At 36.9% G+C, this 25,670-nt stretch overlaps 2 protein-coding genes and 1 long non-coding RNA gene across 6 annotated transcripts in view; 2 read left to right on the top strand and 1 right to left on the bottom strand.

The window, feature by feature from the left end:
- Positions 1-8,870, top strand: part of LOC124153238 (translation initiation factor IF-2) — a 30,716-nt gene extending 21,846 nt beyond the window's left edge. For both annotated transcript variants that reach the window (XM_046526339.1, XM_046526344.1), the window contains exons 4-5: positions 6,537-7,007; positions 7,160-8,870. In XM_046526339.1, the coding sequence (XP_046382295.1) occupies positions 6,537-7,007; positions 7,160-7,220 (532 nt within the window). In that variant the 3' untranslated portion in view covers positions 7,221-8,870. The remainder of the gene's footprint in view (positions 1-6,536; positions 7,008-7,159) is intronic.
- Positions 8,871-10,421: 1,551 nt separating this feature from the next.
- Positions 10,422-11,863, bottom strand: LOC124164483. Its single transcript, XR_006866050.1, has 2 exons — positions 11,704-11,863; positions 10,422-10,835 (listed from the first exon to the last, which is right to left on the bottom strand). It is a non-coding gene; the product is annotated as an uncharacterized LOC124164483 (long non-coding RNA).
- Positions 11,864-11,936: 73 nt separating this feature from the next.
- LOC124164468 (E3 ubiquitin-protein ligase LRSAM1-like) overlaps positions 11,937-25,670 on the top strand; it is a 37,013-nt gene continuing 23,279 nt past the window's right edge. The window contains exons 1-9 of one of the 3 annotated variants that reach the window (XM_046541797.1): positions 11,937-12,515; positions 12,609-12,722; positions 12,811-12,939; positions 13,033-13,330; positions 20,060-20,172; positions 21,644-21,673; positions 21,918-22,019; positions 22,320-22,428; positions 23,779-23,949. In XM_046541797.1, coding sequence (XP_046397753.1) covers positions 12,438-12,515; positions 12,609-12,722; positions 12,811-12,939; positions 13,033-13,330; positions 20,060-20,172; positions 21,644-21,673; positions 21,918-22,019; positions 22,320-22,428; positions 23,779-23,949 — 1,144 coding nt within the window. In that variant the 5' untranslated portion in view covers positions 11,937-12,437. Of the gene's footprint in view, positions 12,516-12,608; positions 12,723-12,810; positions 12,940-13,032; positions 13,331-16,904; positions 17,029-20,059; positions 20,173-21,643; positions 21,674-21,917; positions 22,020-22,319; positions 22,429-23,778; positions 23,950-25,670 lie in introns of those variants that run through there. The other 2 variants (XM_046541803.1, XM_046541808.1) reach the window with 2 other exon arrangements.

The following is a 25,670-nucleotide window of genomic DNA, read 5'->3' on the forward strand; positions in this document are numbered from 1 at the left end:
AATGTATGGCCGATTCACACGGTCGCATACAATTAGCCAATATTTTGCGGATTTTTCCCGAAAATGAGCAGACTTGTAGGGGCAAGGTTGCTTTCAGGTATTCTTGCTTCTAGCAGTGACCTATGGACGGTTCGGAGCGGTGACTTGAAAAAACCATGGGCTTCTGTAGGTGCTTTGCGATGCATCGAACCGCGACGTCCACGTCGACCACGCACGGCGAAAACCCGGATCGCCTGAAAGCGGCCTTATAGGAAAATATTAACTTCTGGATCCTTATTTGGGTCATTATCCATGGTTTTATCGCATTTCCGACGATTTTACACAAATACAAGTAAACAAATTTATGCTTAAATTGAAGAAAATTTTACTAGTGACCTAAATAAATATTCAGATATTGCTAAGGTATACGTGCACCGCTTGTTCTTGAATTGATGCGGTCTCATGAAAATATAAAGAAAATGAAAACTGATTGCATTGATCCATGCAAAGGTCATTTTTAAGGTCCCAGACCAATTTCTGCTACGAACCCCAACATGAATACAATGCAATGACAAGACAATGAAGACAATTGTGGTATAAAAGGTCTGTTCTGCGGGGCACCAAAGTTTAACTAAGGTTAACAAGATATGAGCTAGAGCGTTCTCTCGGACAACAACTTCGGCATTTCCCGATTGTCTTTTGAGCAATTGGACATTTTTGGTGTATTTTTGATCACTACCTGCCGCAGCAATTTGCAACTTACGAGACTTCATGTAGTCGCGCTAGCACCTTAGGTGAACATTCGTCTTTCATGCTGTCTGAGCGCCTACACCTTATGAATACGTCAGTAGTACCGATTCAGTATGTGATCGTATGTACCAGTAGTATGAGGAGATAAGGATTGAAGCGCCCAAGAGTATCAAATCGGATTGATTACTTTGTGAAATTGAGTCAGTATACGAATGATTGGTCAAGATAAAGTAGGTATAGCACACTGAGAATCTGTGAAAGTTGTCTTCATATTCTTGCTTGATTTTTTTCCTTCTTTTCACCGCCATCCTGTTACATCAGTGTTTTTTCATACAGTTCACTTAAACGAGACACATTAAATATTTGTGAAGTTCATTTTTTGCAACCTTATAAAATAAAATTTCGCTGGATTGGTTTTGCTAGGATTTACTAATATTGCGGTCAAAGATGATGTAATGTGGTAAAACTGATGTTGAAGTATGATCTAAATGAAGACATAGCGTTCTCTATTATTGTTGAAAAACAAATCCGTCCAATAGCTATTACTTTAATACTGCTAAGTTTGACACGGCTATATCATCAATAAAATAGCAGATAGCAAAATGAGAGCAAAATCATTTTCTTCAGAACAAAAATGGTTGCTGTAAGATCCTTGTCAAAACAATGGAGCTATTTGTGGACTGAAATATTTTTTTTTGTTACATCTATTACAAATTGTAACAACTCTCAAAAATCTCCGAACGGGAAAGCATTCACCTCGTACGAAGCAGGCATCCTCGTACGAACGGATGAATTTTGAAAATCACGGCAGACGAAGGCACAGAGGCTTTGCCGCAGAGGAGGCCGCCCCAGACCTCCGCAAGTACCTAGCTGCAGAACGTTTTCCCTTTCAAGCACCGGGGTGACAGCGTTTAGCCGGGAAGCACGGCCGCTTATCCGGCGATTATTTGCCCTTCCTATCTCCCCTTGCCGATCCAGCCCGCAATCGAGCGGCCCGAAACCCCTTCCAAATGAATAGGTTTAGCTTTTTTTTTAATTTCTCCCCACTACCGATTTGATTGACTATGGTCTCTGCCGCTCCCTTCCTCAGTATTTCTCTCTCCCTCTCTCGGGTGGGACGATGCCCTCTTTGAGCAGCCCCACGCTTCAGAGGGGAAGGAATTGGAGGGAAATGGACGAGTATGGTGGTTCGAGCAAAGAATTCCTCAGTGTCGCGGTCGTTCAGTTTCGACCGATCCCTTCCCTCCGAAAATTTCACCACTACTTGTGTATATGTTTGTATATACAAATCCTCCTCCCCCTCTTAGGTTAGTCCCCTCTCTCCCATGGGCCGCACCTCATATCCCTTCCTCTTGTTCTCTCCCCCCCCCCCCCCGATACTTCTCCTCCCTCTTCCCCCGGAGTCAAACCATTCCCGATTCCCCTCTGGCTTCGGCATCATCCGCCTTATCATCGGGGTGAGGCGGGGGAGAGGTTGGATAGCGAGGGGTTGAGAGTCCACATGGGGGTTAGGGATTGGGTTCGCCAGTGTCAGCCCGTGCCAAGCCGTGTTCGGAAGAGGTGGCGGGGGGCAGGAGGTTTAGCAGACTGCACGCTAGCGCCCCCTCCACCCCAATCACCCTCGCCCTCCCTCTTTCTCTCTAATTCGCCCACCCACATCTCTCTTTCTCTCTCGTCGTTACCTTTGTGTCCCTTCCTCTTCTTTCCTACTTCCTCTTTCTCTGCATTATCGGCTTGGCAGGGTTCGGTTTCTCAATAGCGTTGTGATGGGAAATAGATGTTTAGTGATAGTGTGAGTTACAACGCACTATGTGGATTCGGGCAAGGCAATTTTGTTTCTCTCTTGCAATTATTTTGATTTCATTCTTTATTTAGTTAACAATTTTTAATGTGTTGTTCACTTCTGTTTACTTCACAGGACATGTTGACGTTTCTCTCTCTCGTACTCAGATGAAAGCCCCTGATAATTGCAGGTTATTATTATGTTAGTATTCTCCCGGTTAACTATAGGATTAAAACAAAGCATTTTGCGAACTACCCTGACCTATCTATCCTCTCAAATTGGACTTCTCTCTTTAAGTTACAACAAGTTTTTCTCCCTGAACTATCTATTCATACATTTTAAAAAGTATTTTTTTTTCTATTTGGAACTTTTGGAATTTTTGAAAGCTGTTTTTGTTTTAATGTGTTCTCCTTGAGTATATTAGCTTGCATAATATTTCTCTATAAAAGTATTGCTCAGACGGTCGGTATTTTTTTGTCATCCTTTCGGCTATTATACTTTTATAACTGTAATATTAATGTGGAGTTGGTCGAGATTTATTCTTCTGACGATCGATTGTTCTCTTTGTATCACCGTTTAAAAGGATTTGAACTCAAAGCCTTCTTCACATCTGCAGTTCCTCGAATAACGCCGGTGCCTATCAGAAAATTTGAGATACCGAATGCTTTAATAGTTATAAACTCCTCCTCGCTTTGTAACTCCAATTTTTAGAAGAACGCCAATCAGCAGTAATACCCATTGTGGGCATCGAAATACAACATTCAGCATAATAGATCTTCATCATCAACTTTCCTTCCAAAGTCATTATATCTCTAGGAGGGATTACTCGTCTAGTATATCTTACTATCCTTGTCTCAATCACTCATTTTGCTCCTATTTTGCCGCACCTTTGATTCAATTACTCATTTAATCGACGAATTTTCACGCGTTTTTCACTTCAGTTCATATCACTGAATTCAAGCTTTTGTCTTTCGGCGTAAGTTCGCCGGCAGTATATTATAATAGCTGATGATGCATTCGATTAATATTTCTTTCCATTTGAAGACCTGATACAAAAATTAATTTATAAGTATTAAAAGAAAATAGAGATGGTACTTTTCCACAGGTTTATTTAGAGTACGACGCGTTTCAACCGTTAGGTCATTATCGAGTACAATTAATTACTATCAAATAATCAAGGTAATTATAAAGTGCAAATAATTTTAGTTTCTATGGTAGTCTGTTCACAGCAGGTTTGCATAAGTTTGCTCAACCCCGAAACACACTTTCCCTCGCGTTCACTCCTTTCCCTGAGTCTCTTTTCCGCGTACTCGGGGTGAGGTGAAGGCCCCCCCGCAATGAACGATTATTCCCCGGTTGTACACACGCCTCGTACTCACGAGAATGCGCCGCCCCCGCACCCTCTCCCCTCCCCATGTTTCACTTAATGGTGTGCGCAGGCATTGTGCACGGTGTTCCCCGCCCACTCGCCTCCGCCACACGGCCTCCGCCACCGCCGCCGTCCGCCAATTAAGGGCGACGGCGCGGGCCCGCTCCTCTCGCGACACCTCCTCCCGCTCGCAATTACACACCCAGATCCGTTAATCACGCGGCACTCTCTCTCTCTCTCTCTCTCCGTGTCTTCCTGGTTTTCCGTTGAGGCTTCTCTTCCATCCACTGACTCTCAACGCCGCCGCCGCCGGCAGCGGCAAGACGCGTGAGATGAGATTAACGAGCGACCTATGTGTGGAGATATCTTTTCCTCACTTCATCCCTCGTTCTGCTCTTCCCATGACTGAAGCTAAATTCCGATCCTTATTACACTGCCACTCCTAGTGATAAAATGTAATATTTAATATTTTTAAAAATATTGTCAACGTTTCTAAATAATTAATAGGATATGCAATTGTTACCGGCGTTATAGTTTTTCCCTTGAAACTTTTTACGATGGTTAATTATCAAAAAGACGACTAATGGTTCGTTTTTACGTTCGCTTTTTATAATAGTTTATCAATCTAGACACCGGGATTTTTAATATGAAACTAACATTTTTCAATAATTTATTGATTAAAAGGCACGAAACATCTGCGATAAATACTTTTTATATAATTAAACATTTGCAAGTAAAATATCTTAATCGACAGAAAATTTAGAGCAGGAATATAATTTTTACATACATATGAAGAATGTGGTATTAATTCAAATTAGACCTCATGTAAGAAAAGGTCGAAGAAAAACTTTATTGGGACTTTTTATCTGCAAGACGAAAGATAATAATGATAAGAATAGAACCAGTTTCCAACGTTTACCAAGTGCTGATTTGAGTGTAGTGAACAAGGCAGCCCCCTTCTATAATCCTTTTTTTAAAAAATCACTAAGGAAATAGGAAAAAATTAATCATAAAAATGATTTCTCGTTAAGTTCACCAGTTCAATGTACCTGTATTGCGTTTGCGTTTCGTGTTTTGTCATTTTTTGAATGACTCCAATTTCGTAGCTTTGGCATTCAATCATGTTTGAAGGTTAGAGTGCATGAATACAGTGACTGATATACAGCCTATTGAATTGGCAGACAGAAGACCTAAAGCGTTACTTGACCCGAGAATAATTTACTCTAAAATTTTACAGGGAAAAAAATAATAATTTCTAAATTTGTTCGATTTTGTATAATTTTGAATTATCATCGCTGTAATTGGAGGGTTGCTGACTAGTAATTAGTTTTCTCTGAGTACTTTTTTGGGTACATATATCTGTATTATGCCTTCTCGTCAACTTCGACCCCTATTACCTGCAACATATCCTAAAGAGTATGCAAATATATGTACTCGTGTACAATGCGGGTTGCTTGAAATGTAGGCAATTACTTCGATACACGTTCATCGAGCTCACTATAACGGGCATCACTGTTCGTGCGCCTTTAGCCTGACTTTAGTAAAGTTTAGTGGCGTAACTATGGGGAGGAATTGGGGTATATAATCCCCACACACCCATAAAATTAAAAATGAATATCACAGCAATCCTAATTATTTGAATTACTGTAACTAAATGCTTTAGCTCTCGAATTTTTTCAAATAAATAGTTTATTCTCATAGTTAGCGAACTATAACAGGTCTATGTAATTAATACACCTAATAATATATAATGCACCTAATAATAAATAATCTGGTTCATCCCCCCCAAAGCCGAGTCCTAGTTACGCCACCGGTGAAGTTCATTATAATTTAATACACTTCACCCAAGGGAAAATATAATTTTATAGTCACGTAAAAGTAAGACGATTATATTTTTTTTATAAACAAGCACCTTTTTTGCAAATAAATGGAAGTGATAAGTGGAAATATAGAACAAGGTTTCGCTCGCGAATCGCATGTTTGTACAAGGCTTGATCAACAGTGCATTTCTAATGAATGGAGTGTTAGCTTTGTACGTTGCTTGTCCGGTTATTTCTTTACAGGGACGCCGACTTACAAAAAATATTTGGGGGGCCCAAACCGGGGATCTTTCCCCGAGAAATTTTATAAGTAATGAGTTTTAAGTTTTTTAAGCATTTTAGAAGAGCCATATGATCAATATTAGAACACTGAGAACTCTAATCCCGATATCTGGACACTCCGGGGAAAATCGACAAGCCTGACACTTTTTTCCTCAAACCCATAACGAATTATTGAGGGGGCTCGGGCCCCCTCAAGCCCCATGGAGTCGGCGCCACTGTTTCTTTACCTCATTTCAAAGGTGAACTGTTGTCAAGGTTTGAATATTTTAAAAATGCACCAACTTTTCTCATTGATCATGGAAACAGCTTGTGCAGGGCAAAATGATCAAAACTTTTTAAAGAGGAGTCATGAATAGTTTACTCGGAACATCTCACAGCACACGCTATGTCTTGAATGGGGAATTAATGTCTTGAATGTGAAAATATTGAGAGTGTGAAGACAACGGTCCGAGTTGATGTTGAAACCCACTAGCACAAAGGGGCACATCTGTTTACGTCTATGTTCGAAGACCTTTCTTTTTAACAATAAAAGATCGAATTCATTCCGTTGCAGTGAGGAGGACCACACTGAACTCAAGGAGAAGACGGGCTCGAGGAGCGTACAGTCTTCCCACGCGAGTGGCCAAGGTGAAGAGGACCTCCGCACCGGTGGCGCCGCCAGCGACAAATCGCACACCACTTCCACGTCGAACGCGGGGAAACAGCAGCGCGGGTTGGTAGTGACGCTGACCGAACGGCAGGGCGGCGCCTCCTCCAAGGCAGCGGCTGAAGAGAGGGCGAGGGGCGGAGGGACGACAGCGACGCATCGCCCCACTACAGCAGGCGGGAACAGGGTGTCCAATGGCGGGGAGAGGGGAAAGAGAGAGGAAGAGACTGGTGATGGAAACGGCGGTCGCGATGATGAGGGCGAGGAAATCGGGCCCCAAAAACCAGAGTTCAAGTCTGCCAAGGAAAAGGAATGCTGGGAGCTTTACCAGAGGATGTGTGACAAGGGACTTACCGTGTCTTACGATACGATACTAAGGTGGGCATGAAACTTTGATTTTAACATTTTAGTTCAAAATATCAGTGTTGTGCTGATTGCCTGTATTAAGTAAGATTCTTAAATTGCTTTCTGCAATTTATTTCTCATATGCAATTTAAGAATTGGGCGATTAACTGTACTATTATTTTCAGGGGAATGCTGACTCCCACGGAGTACAGAATGAGGAGGAATGCTCTCCTATCTACTTGTTAATGATCAGTCAACAAAATGAAACTGATGGAAAAAATCCTGTGAAGCTGCTGCAAGTAATCCAGTAAGGTCTTTTTCAAGAGAGAATGGGATGGTTCTCCAGAGCCAGAGAAATATTTTGTATGTAGTTACAATGGTAGGGGTATCATTTAAAGATTGTGAAAAAATCGTGTTCATTTTTTGTTTAATGTTGTTACCAAGATAGAAAATGCAACAAATTCTAGCAATAAAAAAAATCATCCGTCCAGACGATGGAATAAACCCAGCTACCCATTGACATAACCTTTGGGTAATATATATTAAATCGTGTAGGTGTTGTATAAAATTTTTACATAGGTATAATTTGATATATACGTTAGTTTAGTGCCCCATAACCTTTGAGGAATTGCAGGTTCAATTCCTATCAGTAACCCATTAGAAGAATTTTTATAGCAGCCACGAATAAATCAGAGACCAGCGTGCCAAGACTTAGAGTCAACTTTGAAAGGGCATTCAAATGCTATTTTCAGAGAGTGTGATGGAATTTTTTGTCAGGCTCCTATTGACTAAACTGAAAATCAAAACAAAGATTTCACATTTCCCAGTGCCAATATTAATGTGGGAGTGTATGTTCTTACACTCCTTGGCTGCATCTGCATCCGTGTGTTACTCTCTTGTGAAATTCTTTTAATTCTCTATGCATTCAACGCATTTATATTTTATCCTTGGTGCTCTTATCCTCACCTTTCTGAGAAAAAATTTAGGGGCCCCTCTGGGAAACACTTAAGGTGGGAGAAAGGGATCCTACTTCTTTTCCTCTGGGTGTCCTAGTAAATAACAAGTCAATGTAATTCTGATGAGTATGATCACCTTAAAGGATGAAATAAGAATTCACATTTTAAATTATTGATTTTATTTCTTGTCCAATCAGTAAGAAAAGTTATTGAGGGCGATAAGAAATTCAACAAGAACTAAAACTGTAATGACTAAGGTCACTCGTTTCAAGGTTTTTCCACATCTGATGTCGGAGATTTGAATGAAAAATTAGTAAGCAAAAATGTTATGCCCTTTGTTTTTATTAATCACGGGAGGAGTGATAATTTCACAATAAATGTATGACGACAGGGTAGGGCTACGACTGTTTGCCATCTCAATCTGCAATCAAAGATATGGCATTTTCTCTCCATGGTATGCAAAATGCAAATTCATCAATTTCATAGTATAACATAAATGCTATGCTTTAATCCGAGGAATAATCAGCACCAACAGTTAATGAAATTAGAACTGTGATTACATTGATTCTTGGCAAACCATAGTTTTTGGATAGCTGAAACTGTAGTCAAGTTCTATCTTGATTCATAAGATAACAGAAAAAGTAATCATACTACTTCTGCTTGGAAAGTGTGTCTGATCTGCAAGTAGAGGGGAGCAAGCAGGTAATGGCCATTCCTATAGGGTAAAAATAGTTCATTTCAGCAGGGTACCTACCTAGCGAGAGGGCTTACGGAGATTCTGTTTCCCTGAAAATTTTACCCCAAATTTCAATTTTTACCCCACCTGTATTTCAATTTATGAGCATACATATAACCCTTGGTATGATTCAAATGTTAAGTGTTCTGAAATATGATGATAACTCAAATGCATGTTCGCGATTAAATGTTAATTGCTTTCTCAGTCTGATATGTATTGTATTTGCATCAAAATTCTGATCGGGTGATCAATGGCTCCATTACAAGTCAGATGGTGAACTTAACAATTACCTTAACACAACGCATCCCAGATTTGAAATAGAAATTCACAAGGTGTACAACTTCAACAGAGACATTGACTATCCTATCAGCCAGGGGCGGATCCAGGATTTTTTTCTGGGAGGGGCACAAGCAAGGCCGTATCCAGGATTTTGTTCTGGGTGGGGCACAACGATACCTCGTAATACAAAACGAACGCAATCATAATGGGACCTTATTAAAAATCTTGCATATTTTTGAGGGTCTGGGGGGGGCACGTGCCCCCGTGCCCCCCCCACGTGGATCCGCCTATGCTATCAGCAATGTTTGGAAGAGATTCCTAACCAAAAATGTGCTGAAGAGAAGCTGGCCAGCACCATGAAAGGTAACAAATAAATTCCTGTCTTTTCACCTTAGACCTGATGATGAAAGCATGGTGGCTTTTGACATTGGTGTCATTTGTAAATGACGAATGCAGTAGAACCCAGAATCTCTTCATTGTCATATCATCTTATCACTCCAGAGATTTACTAAAAATTTCTGGCTGTGTACTTCCATTTTAGGTATATCATTTCCCTCAAGTCCCCAAATAATATGATAAATTATTAGCAGATATTGGCCCTTCAGGGACTCTGTTTAATTTTTTATTTTGTTCTGTATCCACATTTCAAATGCCAGGTTCTTCAGTTAATTATTTACATAGAGAGAATGAGTAAATGTACAACTACAAATTTATTTATGAGCTCCAATCCTATCAATTACAATTCATCCCTCAGATGTAATTTGGAAAACCAACTTCATTAAGTCCACTTTAAAAATCAACTTATTTCCTCCCAACAAAGCCATTAATGAGATTATTTTGGCTTGAATAGACCTCTTCATTTTAAGTGGGTTTTCTTACAAATGGAATGAAAGAATCATGAATGAACACTTAAGTTATCATATCAAATGAATTCCTATTTCATTTAAGAAAAGGGTTCTCCACTTCGCTCCTCTTTGCGTTAACGTGCATCAATCAAAAATTTATGTCTCAAAAATGTGGTAAGTATTTTTTTAACTTTTTGTCCCAGTTCTTTCTCTTAATCAATGTGTATGTGAGGCTTAATGGCAAATATTCAGCATGCCCTTAAGTATGATGTGGTACCTACTTGAAAATGGACCATGTGGAATAATTCAATAGATATACAAAATGTGATTTAGATTTTTGTGAACTTTTCTGACTAGAGTGAGGTGTTGTTAATTCATTTTGTTTGAAAAGACTAGGAAACATGTATCTATTGACTTTATCCCAGATTCAAATAAACTATAGATTGGATCAGTACACTGGTCCAAAATCCTGGGGGATTAAATTCACCTGTCCAGTCTATGAGATTGGGTGCTGCTAATGATTAGATATTTTGAATTTGAGAGACTAATCTCAAAATATTGGATCTATATTAGCAAAGGTTGAAAATTTAGCAACAGCATTACCTAGGTATCCTATTTTTTGTGGCACTGCTTGCAAAAGAGAGAATAGGATTTTACTGTGTCTCTTGTCTGTGGAAATCAGGGCTATAAAAAGTCAAGAAGCATGAGTATAATTAATGTACTCTATAAATTTACAAGTTGTATGAGTAACATAATGAGTTATATGAGTTACATTTCAATTTCAGATTAACATTTGATTTAGGGCTTAAACCTTTGCAGCTATATAGGTACTGGATTCTAGGGTAAAACTGTTTAGCCATGAAAAATAAAAATATTACCCATTTATCATACAAATTATGTAATGAAAAGAAATATTTGGAAATAAATGGATAATACATTAATCCCTCCTCATTTCATTATTATCCATGATTTATATAATTTATTATCTCATGTTAGTCCTTTGTGATATTCTGGCTCCATACTTTTGCTCCTGCATTTTGACTGCCTGAAGATAAATAATTAGGAAATAAAATCTGTTTGATAGGCATTAATACAATGAATACAATCCCATTAATAAAATAATTTTTCTTCAAAAGGAAAATTTGTTCATATAACTTATGTTTTGAACTAAATTTATTTTTGTTTTTAGAGGGGGCAGTTGCCCATGAAGGAGTATGTATATATAACCCAGGTTGGGAAAGACTTAGTATGAAAGACAGAATAAAAAAAAACTCTAGACTCTTGTACCCAACTCCGAGGAAGGTAGTATGGTCACCAAAAATTTAGTTGTGAGAGGAGAGTGTTTTTTGTCTTTCATTGTCTTTTATACGGCATCGAACCCAACCTGAATGTGAAGGGGTTGGATGAGTATAGTAATTATCCTCACTTCAATGAAATAAAGTTAATATGGACCATGTTTTTAGATGGTGATCACCAATATTTAAGCAATACACAGTCAACGCAGGTAGAGGCACATCTCGGGGACAGGAAGGGAAGAGTAGAGGCGAAAAGAGATGAACACGAAGTCATAGGCTGGTTAGCAATATTTCAGTTACAACTAGCAAAATAGTTCCATCTGTTGAGAAGAGAACTCAAGAACAACAAGGATTTTCAATAGGCAAGGATTATTATCCATTTTTTAGCTGTCGGTTATGATAATGATTTAAGTTGAAATAGATAGGGAATTAATTATTAGTGCGCCTACTACTATTAGGCGCCCTAATTATTAATGAATAGTGCGCCTACTTCTACGGCTATTTACGGCCTGAAAATGATAGTGAAGCCTATGAGAAGCTTTACTATTGCCTTATGAGAAGTTGATGACATCACACTCTCTTGATGTACTATCTTACATATTAGAAATAACATCTTACCCAAAAATTCTATCATAAGTATTAAACAGTAATGAAATTGAGCAGATGAGGCATTCACTCGCAATCAATTCATGCACTCGCCAAATCCTGTGCCAGATCTTGTTCAAGTTGCCCGCGTACCCACGGTAATGGATACGCAGCGTCCTCAGATGTCCCATCCACGAACTTTCATTAATAAATATCTTACTTCTTTTGTTAATTTAGTTGTTTCTGGTTGTTTCCTTTGTTTCCATTGGCCTGTAAGGAATAGAGTAGTCTCATGTTGAGTGTTTGTATTTGTAAATTTTACCGTTTGTGTGAGTGAAATGGATTCGGAGAATTAGATTCATGTGCGCTATTTATTGATTTATGTTTTCCGCAAGCTCCAAACAAGTTTAAGCCCTACTAATTGTGAAACAAAGCGGTCGAGTGGGCGTTCCCGCATGTACAGTGATTGACAGATTTACTAATTGTTGATTATATTTTTATTGCCAAGGCTCGTGACGGAAATATTTCTGCCATTAGTATAGCGACACATCTAATACTAGAACTGAAAGACTGAGGTGGCATTGTATTTGTGAATACAGATTTTTTTCCTCGAAGTTACTTTGTTGACTTACATAATAAGTGAAATGGAACGCTCGAAACTTGAATAAAAATATTTTTGCCTGCTTGTCTCTGTGCACGGTGAAGTAAATCATAATGAAGAAGTTTATATATGCTAGGTTTGTCAAAGATAAACGTAGTGACCAATCATGCCGTTGACTTTGTTTGGAAGGAAAGACAGAAAAGGAATGGATTACAAAGCAAGGCTTGAGCATAAGTTGTACTTGGTGCGTTGTAGTTGATCATGATGATTTCAGAAGAATATCCCTTGGCTGTCGTTGCGAGTATCTTGCCTAACATTAGTTTTTCTTCCTCTATAGGCTCGTGAAAATCCGGAGCCAGTTTTTGATCTGTCCGACTGCGCTTTGAAATCTGTTCCTTCCGGGATATATTCTCTTTGTAAAGTTTTTCGTAAGGATGCTTTGTATCTTCAGGTAAAGGGGCACACAAGTTTTTTTTTGAGAGGAGGTTGTTAATTAAATTCTCTTCTCAAATAATTGGATGTAATAACTTATATTTCAGGATAACCAGCTTTCGTCTCTTTCTGGAGGAGGAAGCTTGCAAGATTTGATACTGATACAGATCTTAAATATCGAACGTAATCATTTTGTTAGTTTGCCTTCAGACATTAATGCCTTAAGGAATTTGCAGGTCAGCAGCATCTCATGCGTTACTTATATGTCGTAGTTAACTGTGGGAAGAAGGGAGTATTCTCGCTTACATTCAATATTAATTTCATTTCAGATCTTAAAGGTTAACAACAACAGATTAAAAACCCTCCCTGAATCAATAGGGGAGTTATCTAAGCTTCAAGAATTCGATGTATCTAACAACAACTTGAAACATTTACCGACTACAATGGGAAATTTAAAACGCCTTCAGATTCTTGATGTGAGGTCAAACAAATTAAAAGCCCTTCCTAAGGAGCTGTGTACGGCCTTCTGTCTCAGGGAAATACATGTTGATTGTGATCTTTTGATTTACCCACCTAAAGAAGTAACTCAAAAAGGAACCGAAGAGATGATGAAGTTTCTGTGCCAAGGTATTGTGAAAAGTTTTTCTTTAATTACTTTGTATTAGTGAGTCATAAAGCTTCTTAAACGATAAATATTTTTGTTTAGATCATGAATTACCTTTTATTATTTCGCATGCCAGGTTCTCTGTGGAGTTATTTGGTAGCTTTACTTCAATGTAGTATCCTCTGGCTGCAATGGGTGACATTGAGTGTCACAAGATGTGATTGTTGAAATTGATTAAAGGAAAATGCATTTCGAGTTTTTTGCATGCTTGAGATGCATTATTTTCAGTAATTGGTTTGAAAATATGTGATGCTTGGGGTTTTATATGCTAGGCAACTTCTTATTATTATTATTTCCATTTTGCTTTAATTTTTTTTTTAATTTGAAGGTTTTTATGTAGGCTAAATTCAGTTTTTTTTTAAACATCATTGTTTTCTGATATTTCTGGGGAGAACATGTGGAAGTGTGCAGACAAAAATAGACTTCTACAGTTGAGGGATTTAGTGAAACTGATTTGGTTTATCATTGCATCATCCAGTGCAAATCCCATGCGTGCATAAGTTAATGCAGGAAAGATTGGAGGTAGGAAGGGTGGTTTGCGTAGGGGTAAAGGGGCAACAGTGAGTTATTGGTGCATAGGGGTTGGAAAATGCTTGAGGTGGATTTCAGATTATATTGCACACAAGTCGGATGTGTCATTGCATACATTCCTTCACTGCGGTCAGAGGTGTTTATGTGCTAATTCCTGGTATCCTGAAGTGAAAGTTATCAGATGGGAGGACTTATGCCGAAGAAATCAGGGCTGCTGACTGACTTCTTGTGACCCGGGGTAGAGTTTGGGTGTGAGGCCCCCCTCCCCAGAAGAGAAATAGTATTTGAATCTTTACCAATCTAAATTATCGGCCCCTTAACTCTGTATCAGTCTGCCTCATCTGCCCCCACTGTGGGAGGCCCTACTTGAAATTAGCGGTACCTAATAAATGCTGTAACAAGCGAAACCAGTGTTATTAAATCTTTCTGTTGTGTAAGTTGTCTATATTTTCAAGAGCGATATAATTGATGATGTGATGATATAATTTACTTTTTGAAGCATGTCTGTGCATAAAATCCTTACATAAGGTCTCCTTCATGGCGTAAGAAATATACTGTGGTGGAACTGTTATTCTTCCTGATCTTTTGCTTAAACATTCATTTCTGGGGTGCTCAAATGCTTTATTTTATCCTGAGGCTGTGTGAAAAATTTCCCTGCCGGTGTTGTTAGTGGGACTATTTAAAAGTATTACTTTAATTGGTATTGAATACCTTGTACTCCCTATTAGATACATTGGCTTGCCCCTTAAGTTTTCTCTGCTGATATCACTTTTGAATTCTATATATTAGTTGTGACACCAATTTTAAAAGTAGCTTGTTACCGTTTAAGCTGCAATTGCAGTTAAAATGTTTAAAAACCTCTTTAATTAGGTAGTCTGGGAAAATATCTTTTCTCTTTGACTAGAATTTTGGTCTTTTTTGAAATATATATGTATCTTTTATCAAGCATGTTCAGCTATGGCTGATTTACTATCCTCCTCATGTGCCTGAGCATGCTAATTCAAGCAACTTTGTGTGGCTTGTCCTGAGCAGGAATTGGCAGAGCTGCAAAGAACTCAGTGAACTCTGTTATGGATGACTGGTGGTATGGTGTCCTTGGCTTAGATGAGCTTACTTGATATTTTATTGACACATCCAAATATTGTGGGCTTGTTTTGAATTATGTTAGGAGTCATGATTTCCTCCCCGTTGTGCTCCTGATAGCACATGTGAGCGAGTTTGGATTCTTTTCTTCAAAACCATCGCTAATATACCCCAATCACATGTCCAAATGATTTTGCAGTGTGGGTTGTGTATTATCTGTGAGTGTATGAACTATGGCCGTGGTATTTATGCCTTATTTCTTTAAATAAAGAGTGACTGTTTAATTAAAATGTATTGTTCTGTCTACACAACTCCTGTAAATCTTTAATTTTCTTGTTTCCACCCTCTCAAATGTTGAATGGAGCCATTTTCAATGGAGCTTGGCTGTATCGAGATTGTATAATATGCCATTTCCCAGGTTTCATCAGTGCTTACTATAATGATCTTCTAATATGTGTCTGAAACTGAGAGAATTACACATAATTTATATTCTCCATTCATGGTAAACTGCTGTATGGATATGCCTTAAACTATCTAATTGCATATTTTGTGTGTGTGCTTTGTAATAACGTAGCAATTCATACTGGCAATTCTCCCCTGCTCCCCCCACTCCTTAATAGTATATAGCAATAGTTAAAAGCTGATTCCTTTTCTTAAGATAAACTTCATATTTACGATTGCTCAGTGCCATAACCTTCATTTAAATACATAGTTGAAGTAGTGGTATTGACTTCAGAATTGAATTTCCCGCAAATGAATTGTTCAAACATCAATAAAATTCTATTCAGAGTGTGAAAATGATATATGCACTGCGTATGGTAGGTTTCCATGAATCCCTATCATCCTTACTACACTCTTTATAATGCCTACAAACCATTTACGTCTTGCATAGTCTTCTTCAGCCCTCCACACATCCTCTATTGCATCCTTGAAATCCATTGCCTGCTCACTGTGTATTTTCACTATCTCATCCAAGAGAGTCCAATCATTTCTGACCATATTATGCCCTCCATGCAGCTTTTTTATACTCTTTTTCACCCATTTTCCTTCAAGTACTTCTTTACAAGAGCTTGACTACAGCTTTTGTACCCATCTCGCCAGTGTAATACTGATCAGGCCCCTTCTGATTACCTCGTCTGGTTATCAACTTTATTTGTTTGTAAAACTCCTTTGCATCATTACCTGCAAGTACTAATGAAATAGATGATAATAAGAAATTTTTGTTCAGTAGATATTCACAAATTCAAATTTATGCGTGAATTAGCATTCAAGAAAGAAAAAATATGTACTATCAATTAATATTTCTTTTTGAATTTAGAGGTATAAAATTTATATTATATTATAATTTACAATTAAATATAAAAAATATTCGTGGATATACCTATGTTTCCGTTAAAATTTCTAGACTGTTTAAGAAAATAACTCTATAAAATCATTTGAATGAAATAAGAGATTATGACAAATGACCATCATCATCTATTAGTGACTCAATTTTGTAGTGTAGGAGTAAGGAATCAATGTGCCTCAGACTACATTGTTCTTTTTCAAAATAAGATTGGTGATTTTTTTTAGTTATGCTGGGGATTTCTTTTTATAGTTGGAAGCCGTAAAAATTTTTCCCCATAATAAATGAATATTTCTATCACATTGAGATAGCCATTCTTTCGTTAAAACTTTTAAGGTTTTCTCATTTCCAACATAGAGAAAATCTTTAATGCAACACTTCTGCACTACCAATTACTCTTGTCTCGACCTAGTGTTAATCTATCAGTCAAATGTGAAGCAAGTGTATGATTTCTTTAATTAAATCCTGGCTGTACAAGATTCATGTGCTACATTTTATTTACCATTGCAGGCTTTTGGCGTGCCAATGTTAATTTTCAACAATTTTGACTGTATTCAATTGCAGAACAAGCTGACTGATAATGGCTGCTTTAGTTACTAAAAATTTTAGAAAATTTTTGGAAATGTTGGTGTAATTTAATGTGAATTCCATTGTTATTTTTGATGGGGACTGACAAAGCATACGGAATACCATTACATGTGGGTAAGAATAATAATTTTATTGAGAGGGTGTGTCCATTAAACTTTAAGTAGGGAAAAATATTTGTTATTGATGAAATTGATGTGTGCTACATTACTGCATAATTTTTCTGGCATGCTTTGCATGAATGTATTGAACTATGTCCTTGACATGCTTTGCTTGTGGTGCTATGTTAATATTCTCAGAATAGCTGGAACCTGGACTTAAAGTTTATATTTGAAAATGTTTACGATACTTAGGATATGTAATTTTAGCTAGCCAAATTCAGGTTTTTTAACTGGTAAATTGCAAATTGAATAGCACATCAGGTGTTATTTCTTTTTAAACCTAATGGTTTACTGACTTGTGATAATTTAAATTATTTATATATATAGTGATAAAATTATGATAAAATTGTGCATTTTAGTTGTGCTCAGTCTGAGTCTGTATTTCAATTTGAAAATTGACACATAGTTGTATGGACAATGACATTAAATTAGGGCATTAAATATATTATGTAGAAATACATATTTTTGTTTGAACTTCGAAAATAAATAATAATGTCTGTGAATTCTCGATGGAGTGGTCAAAAATTATCACTGTGTGTTTCATACTCATTATGTGCCATTAAATAATTGGAATGGAAGTGTAAACTACCAGTCATAATCCTAGTTTTTTTTTTTAGTGATAGAAAAAATAATAATAATTTTTTCTGAGAATGTGGCTTAAGTGTCATAATGTCAAAATATGTATTTATTTATATCTTTACTATTTCTCCATTCAAAAACTGATTTGCTTTTAACGTTACATGATTGAAAATTCTTTGGAAAAAAATAGCCCTGAGTTGTAGAATATTTCTATTTTTCTTTAATTTGTTGACTCTTGTTTATATCAAGAGACAACAATTTGTTGTATTTTCCCTCTTGATAAACTATTTTTTGGAGTGGAATGCCAATTAAATGTTTTCCTTCATAGAATTCATTCCCTTGAGATAAAATTGGTAAGCAATGAGAGAAAAGTGACAAAAGGTTGAAACAACCTGAATTATGTATGTATATTTTATTGCAGTTGTTGATTTTTAAAAAAAATTTCATATTAGTGCCAGTAAGATGCGTATATTTTACATCACTAGAATGTTGTGCCCAGGAAGGCTGATTGCAACGTAGATTGATCGTGGACCTGAGTGGCAAGGCTGAAGTCCAGAATTAGGGTTCGGGACTTCGCCGTCGCATTTTTGCGTGCTTGAAAATTTTCACTTTTCATTTAATCACGAAAAATTGATATCATCATTTAAAAATCTAAAAGCATGAAATAGGTACTCCAGGAGTAATAATCTTTTGATTTAGGCGATAAAAAAATAGGACACCACCCTATTCCCACAGGAACAGTTTCCCAGGGAGTGCATTGCAGTCAGCGTACAGGTGGCCCATTAAGCAAAACCCTTGATTACACATTTGAATGCCAACATGGCTTTGGTGGACATCTGCCAAAATTATGATGTCTGACCAGCTGACTGATCCCTTAGAACGAACACCTGGCCCTTAAATCTCCCCTTCACCCCAGATGCGACCCTTCACCACTCCCACTCAGCCTTAGAGGGTCCATAAGGTAACAAATTAGAATTCCACTGCGAATGCTTGCTTCATTGTGGAGGAGATGATATACAGTACACTCCCGATTATCCGGGGTAATGATGGGGAGAGATGGCACGAATAATCGGAAAACACGGATAATCCAAACTTTCAGTTAAATGTCTTTTAATGTTCATAATTTACTTAAAACAAACAATATATTATTATTTATGCAGTTATTGTGTTGCTTTAGAGTGCTTCCAGGACTCCTTGAGAGCTTTCTTCGCCAGTTCGCGATCTTTTTTTAGCGACGATAGCGTGGATGTACTCGTATTATTAATGCTTTGTGTATGGCCTGGTTTCGAAAACCACGCATCCGTGGCTGTGTGATAACGGATACAGGAAAAAGGTTTGCACGAATGCTTCAAAACCACTGCTTCACGTCGCAAACTACACTGTCAGGCACTACGCCACGTACTCGCGTCTCGCACAAGTTGCCCGGGTTGAAACTGCTGCGGGACTTGTATCCGTGATCAAGGAGCGCGGTCGCGCACTGCGAGGCTTGGAAAACAGGAACACGGTGCTCCCGTGAATGCAACTAGAGCGCGATCGCTTCCGTTTTACGAAGGGGATTCTAACGGAAATGATAAGCCCCGTATGTCCTAGCATTGATGCAGTAATTCTGGTGATTTTGCGTAGGATTTTTAAAAACAAAGATCGCGGAAAAAATTGAGCGAGAGTGAAAATCATGCACGGATAATCCGCAACCCGGATAAACCGCAGCCGGATAATCGGGAGTCTACTGTACATAACAAGAAATTGAATTCTATTATGCCCCTATCTTCGTATGCCAAAATAATTTCAAAGGTATACGTATTTTGGAGAAAGATAGGAGTTTTTTAAATTTTTTTAATGACATGAGCAAATTTAGGTATGAAATTTAAAATTAAAATTCAAGGATTTAAGGCTTTGATTATTGGGTACAATAGATGGATGAACAGAAATAGAGTCATTATTTGAAGTTTAGCTATCAAAGGCAAGATATTGTGAGGTTTGTGAAGACATATCTATACAGATAATGGAAGTGACTGAAGAAATTGTGAGCTAGGTAATGAATGTTAAAGATAAATATTAGGGTTGAAAGGGAAAATATGGAAATAAACCCCAGATTACCATTTACTTAAGGATTTTCTGTTGTCAAATTTAATAATCTTCTTTCAATTTGTGCCTGAGCAATACTTTGAACATATTATGACAGCAGCCTCCCATCATGCCATTTCAGCATATTTTAATAGAATTAGCTGTTATTAACTGCAGGATATGATGGTAAAAGCTTCCAACTCCTTCTCTTTTCAGGGAGGTACACTGTTGTATGTCATCATTTTTTTTTGTCTCTCCTTGTGTTGAATAACTTTATTTTTTTCCTTTATATCAACTTGAAATATGGTACTTTATGTTGAAGAATTTTTTTTTCTCTCGTGCAGAAAATGGCACCAAATATGTGAATCCGAGTGAGTGTGTCACTGATGACTCATCAGAAGCTAGCAGCTCTCCTCTAAACATTAGTGAATTGCAGGAGAGGGATAAGCTTTTTCAGGTAAGCATATGTTTCTATTCGTGCACTAATTTCCTTATTTCTAGGTGAGATATAAATGGTTTTTCACTTTAGAATGTTTTTAATTACAAACATTTGTTAAACATCCGAGTGCTTGTATGTAAGTATCTGCTCTCCTCATGCTAATGTGAATTGGTAGTTGTGGCCACCCTTCTTTATGTTTACTGCTCTGTGCGCTAGGGTTTTAACTGTTTTAATGTAAAGAATAACCTTAGATTAGCCTAATGTGAACCTAGTTTAATTCACCCAAAAGTTATTTTCAATAGTGAAATGTCGTAGTTGGTCCAAAAGTCTATATAGGAAGAGCTTGTCTTGGAATCTTTACTGGTTTAAGCAAAGTGTGCAAAGTCAGGGACTTCTGGTTTTAGTTTAAGTTGAGGCAAATGACTTTTCCTCTATTGAATTCCACCCTTCATTTTTAAATTGATTGAAAAATAGAATTTAAATGGGTGTGGCAGTCATTAATTCCTACTAGTGTCAGTAAAATTCTGTGAAATTTTTCATTTTCTATATAAAGTACATAGATAGACATTAAAAAAATTTCTGTGTTTTTTCTTCATCATTGGTATGCTTGGGGATACCAATGGACAATATTGCTTTACTTAGTAAACTTGTGGAATGAAAAACTGACTATTCAAGTATATTGTATGGGCATCTAGAAAGCAGTGAAAATAATACAATATGTATTAAGAATTTTTGACCAGAGAAACTAAATGTTTCCAGGAATCATGACAAGGAAATTGTTGATAAAAATTAGTGCCAAAATTAGTAATTGTAATGAGTTTCTCTAAGGCTGTTTGAAATTAATAATTGCATCACAGTAAAGAAGGCAACATACAATGGAAAGCTTCTAAATTATTTTACATATATGTGTATTTGATTCATCAGAAAAATTAACTGCTTGAAGAAATATTGTGCAATGAGTGTCTATATGAATGTGCCTTAAGGTCAACTAAAAAGTGTTCTTTACACTACCTTTTAATAAATTGGAAGGTACATATTTGTGTTTTTAGCATAAATTTTAGCTCTTCCCTCGAGGTTTATAAATCCATTAGTAGATACAATTCAGTGTTCAGTTTTGTTGCTCAAATCCTGTAGAATTCCCCTGCTTGAGTAATGAAGCTGGCATAAATATGAATGTTTGATATGTGCTGTGTAATGATAACTAAGTGCTTCAATCATGGCTGTTCATTGACATTCAGTAATAGCAATAAATGTTGTTTTAATTTCAAAATTATTTTAAATAGTACTTTTTGCATCTTGTAACATACTTGTAATTACCAAGATTACTTCGAATTAAATTATTCTACTGTCCATCAATTTTTTTGTCAAGACTTCTGTCCCACTCCTTATTTTGGCATGCTGTAATATTGCAAATTTAATTTTTTCGTAAAGGCTTTTGGTGTTGCATATGTTTCAGCTATTAACTGTGCTTATTTTCCTTTTGTTCTAGGCCAAAGTGAAGGAGCTAGAAAAACTGAAGGCATGTTGAGTAAACGCTAGAGGACTTTTGGTTGTAGTATTATTTTTCATTTTCATTATAATAGTATAGCGGGCACTGTTACTAGTCTGCTTGTATTTATCGTTTTCTTTTTCACTAAGTACGGTTAAATGCTCATTTTGAATGAATATCTATGACTATATTTATTTTGTCAGGCATTTTATATAATGAAACAAATTTATGTTTACCAATTTTATTTCATGATTATTTTTATGATTACCACTAGGAGCAGAAGCAGTTAGAGAGATTGGCTGTGGAAAGGGAGTTGGAAGAACAGCAAAAGAAGGAGGTGGAACTCCAGTTAGGAATGAAGTTGCAAAAGGAAAAGGTTCAAATTATATCTTAATGAATTGCACTTGCAATGATTGAAAATACACAGCAGCTTTTCATTTTGTGGATGTCCCTTCGGACTTTCCATCCATGACACTTGCTTTCAGTAGCCCTTGTAATAATTGAATCCAATTCTTATTGCCCTATAGTGCTCTTATGTTGGTCCTTACTCCTTTCTCCTCCTATTTTTCAAGCACTAATCTGTTACTAGCATTTCAAAAGACACTTCTGATGGTTGCTATTCTCATTGATCAACTTGTGGATACTTCCTAATATTTTTTTTTCATTTTATTTTTAGCTCTTAGAAGAATTAGTAGAAGAACAAAATAAATTAGAGTCAGAAATAAATCGGATACAACACCAAAGAGAGTTAGAGCATAATCAGTTAATCCAACAGATTCAGCAAGGTTTGTATTAAATTGCTTTGTTTTGATGCAGACTCAAAATGAGACTTCTTTTGGCTCATATTATAGGATGCTGAGACTAGTGTCAATATTGTTTTATGCATTGAAGTTGCTATTTTAGTTGAATTTAAGGTTCTATCATGAATTTAACGCATAAGAAAGGTCGGGTTTACTTAGGAAATCTTTTTCCTTTAAGAATATTCTTAAGTATAGGGAGGTGTGTGGGTTGGTGTAACCTGAAGTAACTAATAACTGTGAGATGCATAGCAGTTTGCTGATAGAATGGTTGGAATCCAGAGTCAAAAGTATACATATATATGTCATTGGGAGCTTTTTATAAAGTTGATTGATTGTTCAATTACATTTTGTGCAGTGCAGAATCTTAACAGCATGTCATCTAATTCAGTTTTTAGGAGAAAACATTGCAATATGGTTAACCCTGTATAATATGTTGCTCAAATATGAAGAACACCAGCTTTACATGGAAGCACAGTTTGTAACTGCTGTAAGCTCTTAGGGGTGTGGTAGTAGATGATTGAGGTACAACTAAGTAGTGGAGTCTTAGTCTTAGGTGCATGTGTCATATTGTTGACAGAAATATTCATTGAAATGCCTCTGTATTTCTCTTCAATTAATTTCAAAGCTTTTATGAAGAATAGCATAATTTCAATTTTCTTCTTGTCGGTATGACTTTATAATTTCATGCAAATAATGGCACATCATCAGGGTTCTAGGCAGAGTTCAAACAACATAGGCCATGATCATATTTTGTGGAAGGATGTATATTTCTCTTTTATGCATTCTCAGCAAACTTACATGTTCAATATGCATACTTGCTGCGTACACTATGGAAGAGTTCTATTTTTTGAGAGGGACGTGTGGATTGTGTTTGCATCCATATTGAAAAAAATCCTTGCTTATGGTTATGTTAACTAATCGTATGTATATTGAACTATGATGTATTTTTCTGGTGGTGAGGAATATAGAGAGAGTTTTCATGGTTCATTCAGCAGTACAAATTTTTTGTACTGATCTTACTTTCACAGGCTACTAATTATAAATGTCTCCATGTTTCTGGGTTTCACCGTGTAGATTTTCTTTGTGACGACAGTTTCTCCGGTATTCCAACCGGCGTCTTCAGGTCGATGCCATTATCGAATTGAAGACGCCGGTTGGAATACCGCAGAAACTGTCGTCACAAAGAAAATCCACACGGTGAAACCCAGAAACATGAAGACATCATCTAGACAACGCCGGGGAAAACTACGCATCTACTAATTATGAATGGTTACATTAAAATACTTCTCTATTTTTAGGAAGATAGGGCTGATAATAATTGTGTTTCCTTTTCAGTTGAAAGTACTGCTGATACGGTAATTAAGCAATTGATCTTGCTGAGTGAGAAAGAGAGAATGGGAAGTCTTGCTCTTCAGCAACTGGCCGAAAAAGAACGGGAGGAGGAAGAGAGGTTGCTGAATGTATTCCAGGAGGAACAGTTTTCTCTTCGTCGGCGGGATATTCTTCGTGAGTATTTCAGGGGAAGATTTTGGATAAAGGGAATTTTTGAATGCGCCAATAATCAAGTTAACTTGATGATGAAAGGTAACAATCTCATATGCTAGTTATGAACTGATTCTAGCAGAGGATACATCTAACAGTCATCACCATGTTATCGATTTCGGTTCTATGGGCTCTTGGAAATTCGATGTTCTTTTTTTTTACATGGTAATGACCTCTAAATGTCTCTGACCTCTAAATGTCTCTGACCTCTAAGTCGTTGAAAGTAGTTTGTAAGCTGTCACATGACATCACTGTCTTTTGTCATCAAGTGTACTTGAAACCAGGTTAACTTGATTATTGGCTCTATCAAACACAGCCTAAGCATGTTTAAATGTTAGATCTTGATATTTTATAATGCATAGTAATATTTTACTAAGATAAAAAATCTAATGAATGGACATCAATATAATCCTTTAATCATAAATGCAAAAGTAAATTTACATTATTACTATTGGAGAAAACTATGTGCACTCATGATAACATCTAATATACGGCTCTACATAATAAACCAATTACATTTTATTAATTTTATTACTTAATCATTATTCTTCTTTTAGTAAAAAATTCAGGCTTATTAAATATGTTCTAGAAAATGTATTCTCATCTTAACTTATTAATGATAATGAAGAATTGTGGCATTGCAAATTCTTATTCTAATTAAGGTTATATACTTCTGCAATAAGTTGTAAAATATAAGCTGATATGATGGTGACCACAAAATGTTCGGTTTTTAGCTAAATTTGAATTATGCTCTTGATGACTGGTTGGATGCCTTCTTGGATTTGTAACCACTCTCATTTTCAACTTCCGTACACACAGTACAGTATCATGTTTACCTGTTGCTTGGAGTCTTAAAAATGACCCATTATTAACCCTTTCGAGACGGCGGAGTTTTCGTCTTAGCATGACTGCTGTACTGAGCCCCAAGAGACTCTTCTTTCTCGTGGTACGGAGCATTTTTGGAGGGCATTCGTTAAGAAGGGTCTAGCGGATTATTACACCCTCTGAGTTCCAACCTTTTTCGCCCCCTCGCAGCGGGGACTCCGCATTATCTCGGACTCCGAGGGTTGATGTGCTCCTTCCTTTCCGGGTTTATGACCATACCTGCGGCATTGGTTTGTGGTCAACTTATAGATTGCTTATATGTATTTATCAAATTGATAATTGTTGCTTGCACGTAAATTGCAGGCTTTGAATTGAATTCCTCATTTTTTTCTGAGCATTGTCAAATTTTAAACGAAGTTTTAAGGTCAATTTTTACGAATTTAATGCATCAATCATTTCAATGCCAAATATATGCTCCTAAAATTTTTCTTATCGAATTCAAAACCTTCCAAAAATCTCATTAGCTATTTCTCCAAAATGCATTACTCGAGGTAAAAAAAATCCTAGCAAGAAAAGCTCTTTCTCTGTCACAGGGCAACCTTGGTATCCCTTGGAAAGTACGCTCCACACGGGCATTCAGAACACCTCTGGAGCTTCTCTGGAATTGCATCCATCAGTATAATTATGTTTTTTCTCAAAATTTTTTAAATCCCTCATTTTCCTTGGCAAATACGCTCCACTAGGGGCTGAAATAACTCATCAGGACCTTCTCTGGAATTCTACCCATCAGTATAGAAACTTATTTCTCAGAATGGGTAAAGTTCATTCTCGTCCACATACCCACCCTTTTTGATTATAAA

This window comes from Ischnura elegans, chromosome 1, assembly GCF_921293095.1.
Source record: "Ischnura elegans chromosome 1, ioIscEleg1.1, whole genome shotgun sequence".
Lineage (NCBI taxonomy): Eukaryota > Metazoa > Arthropoda > Insecta > Odonata > Coenagrionidae > Ischnura > Ischnura elegans.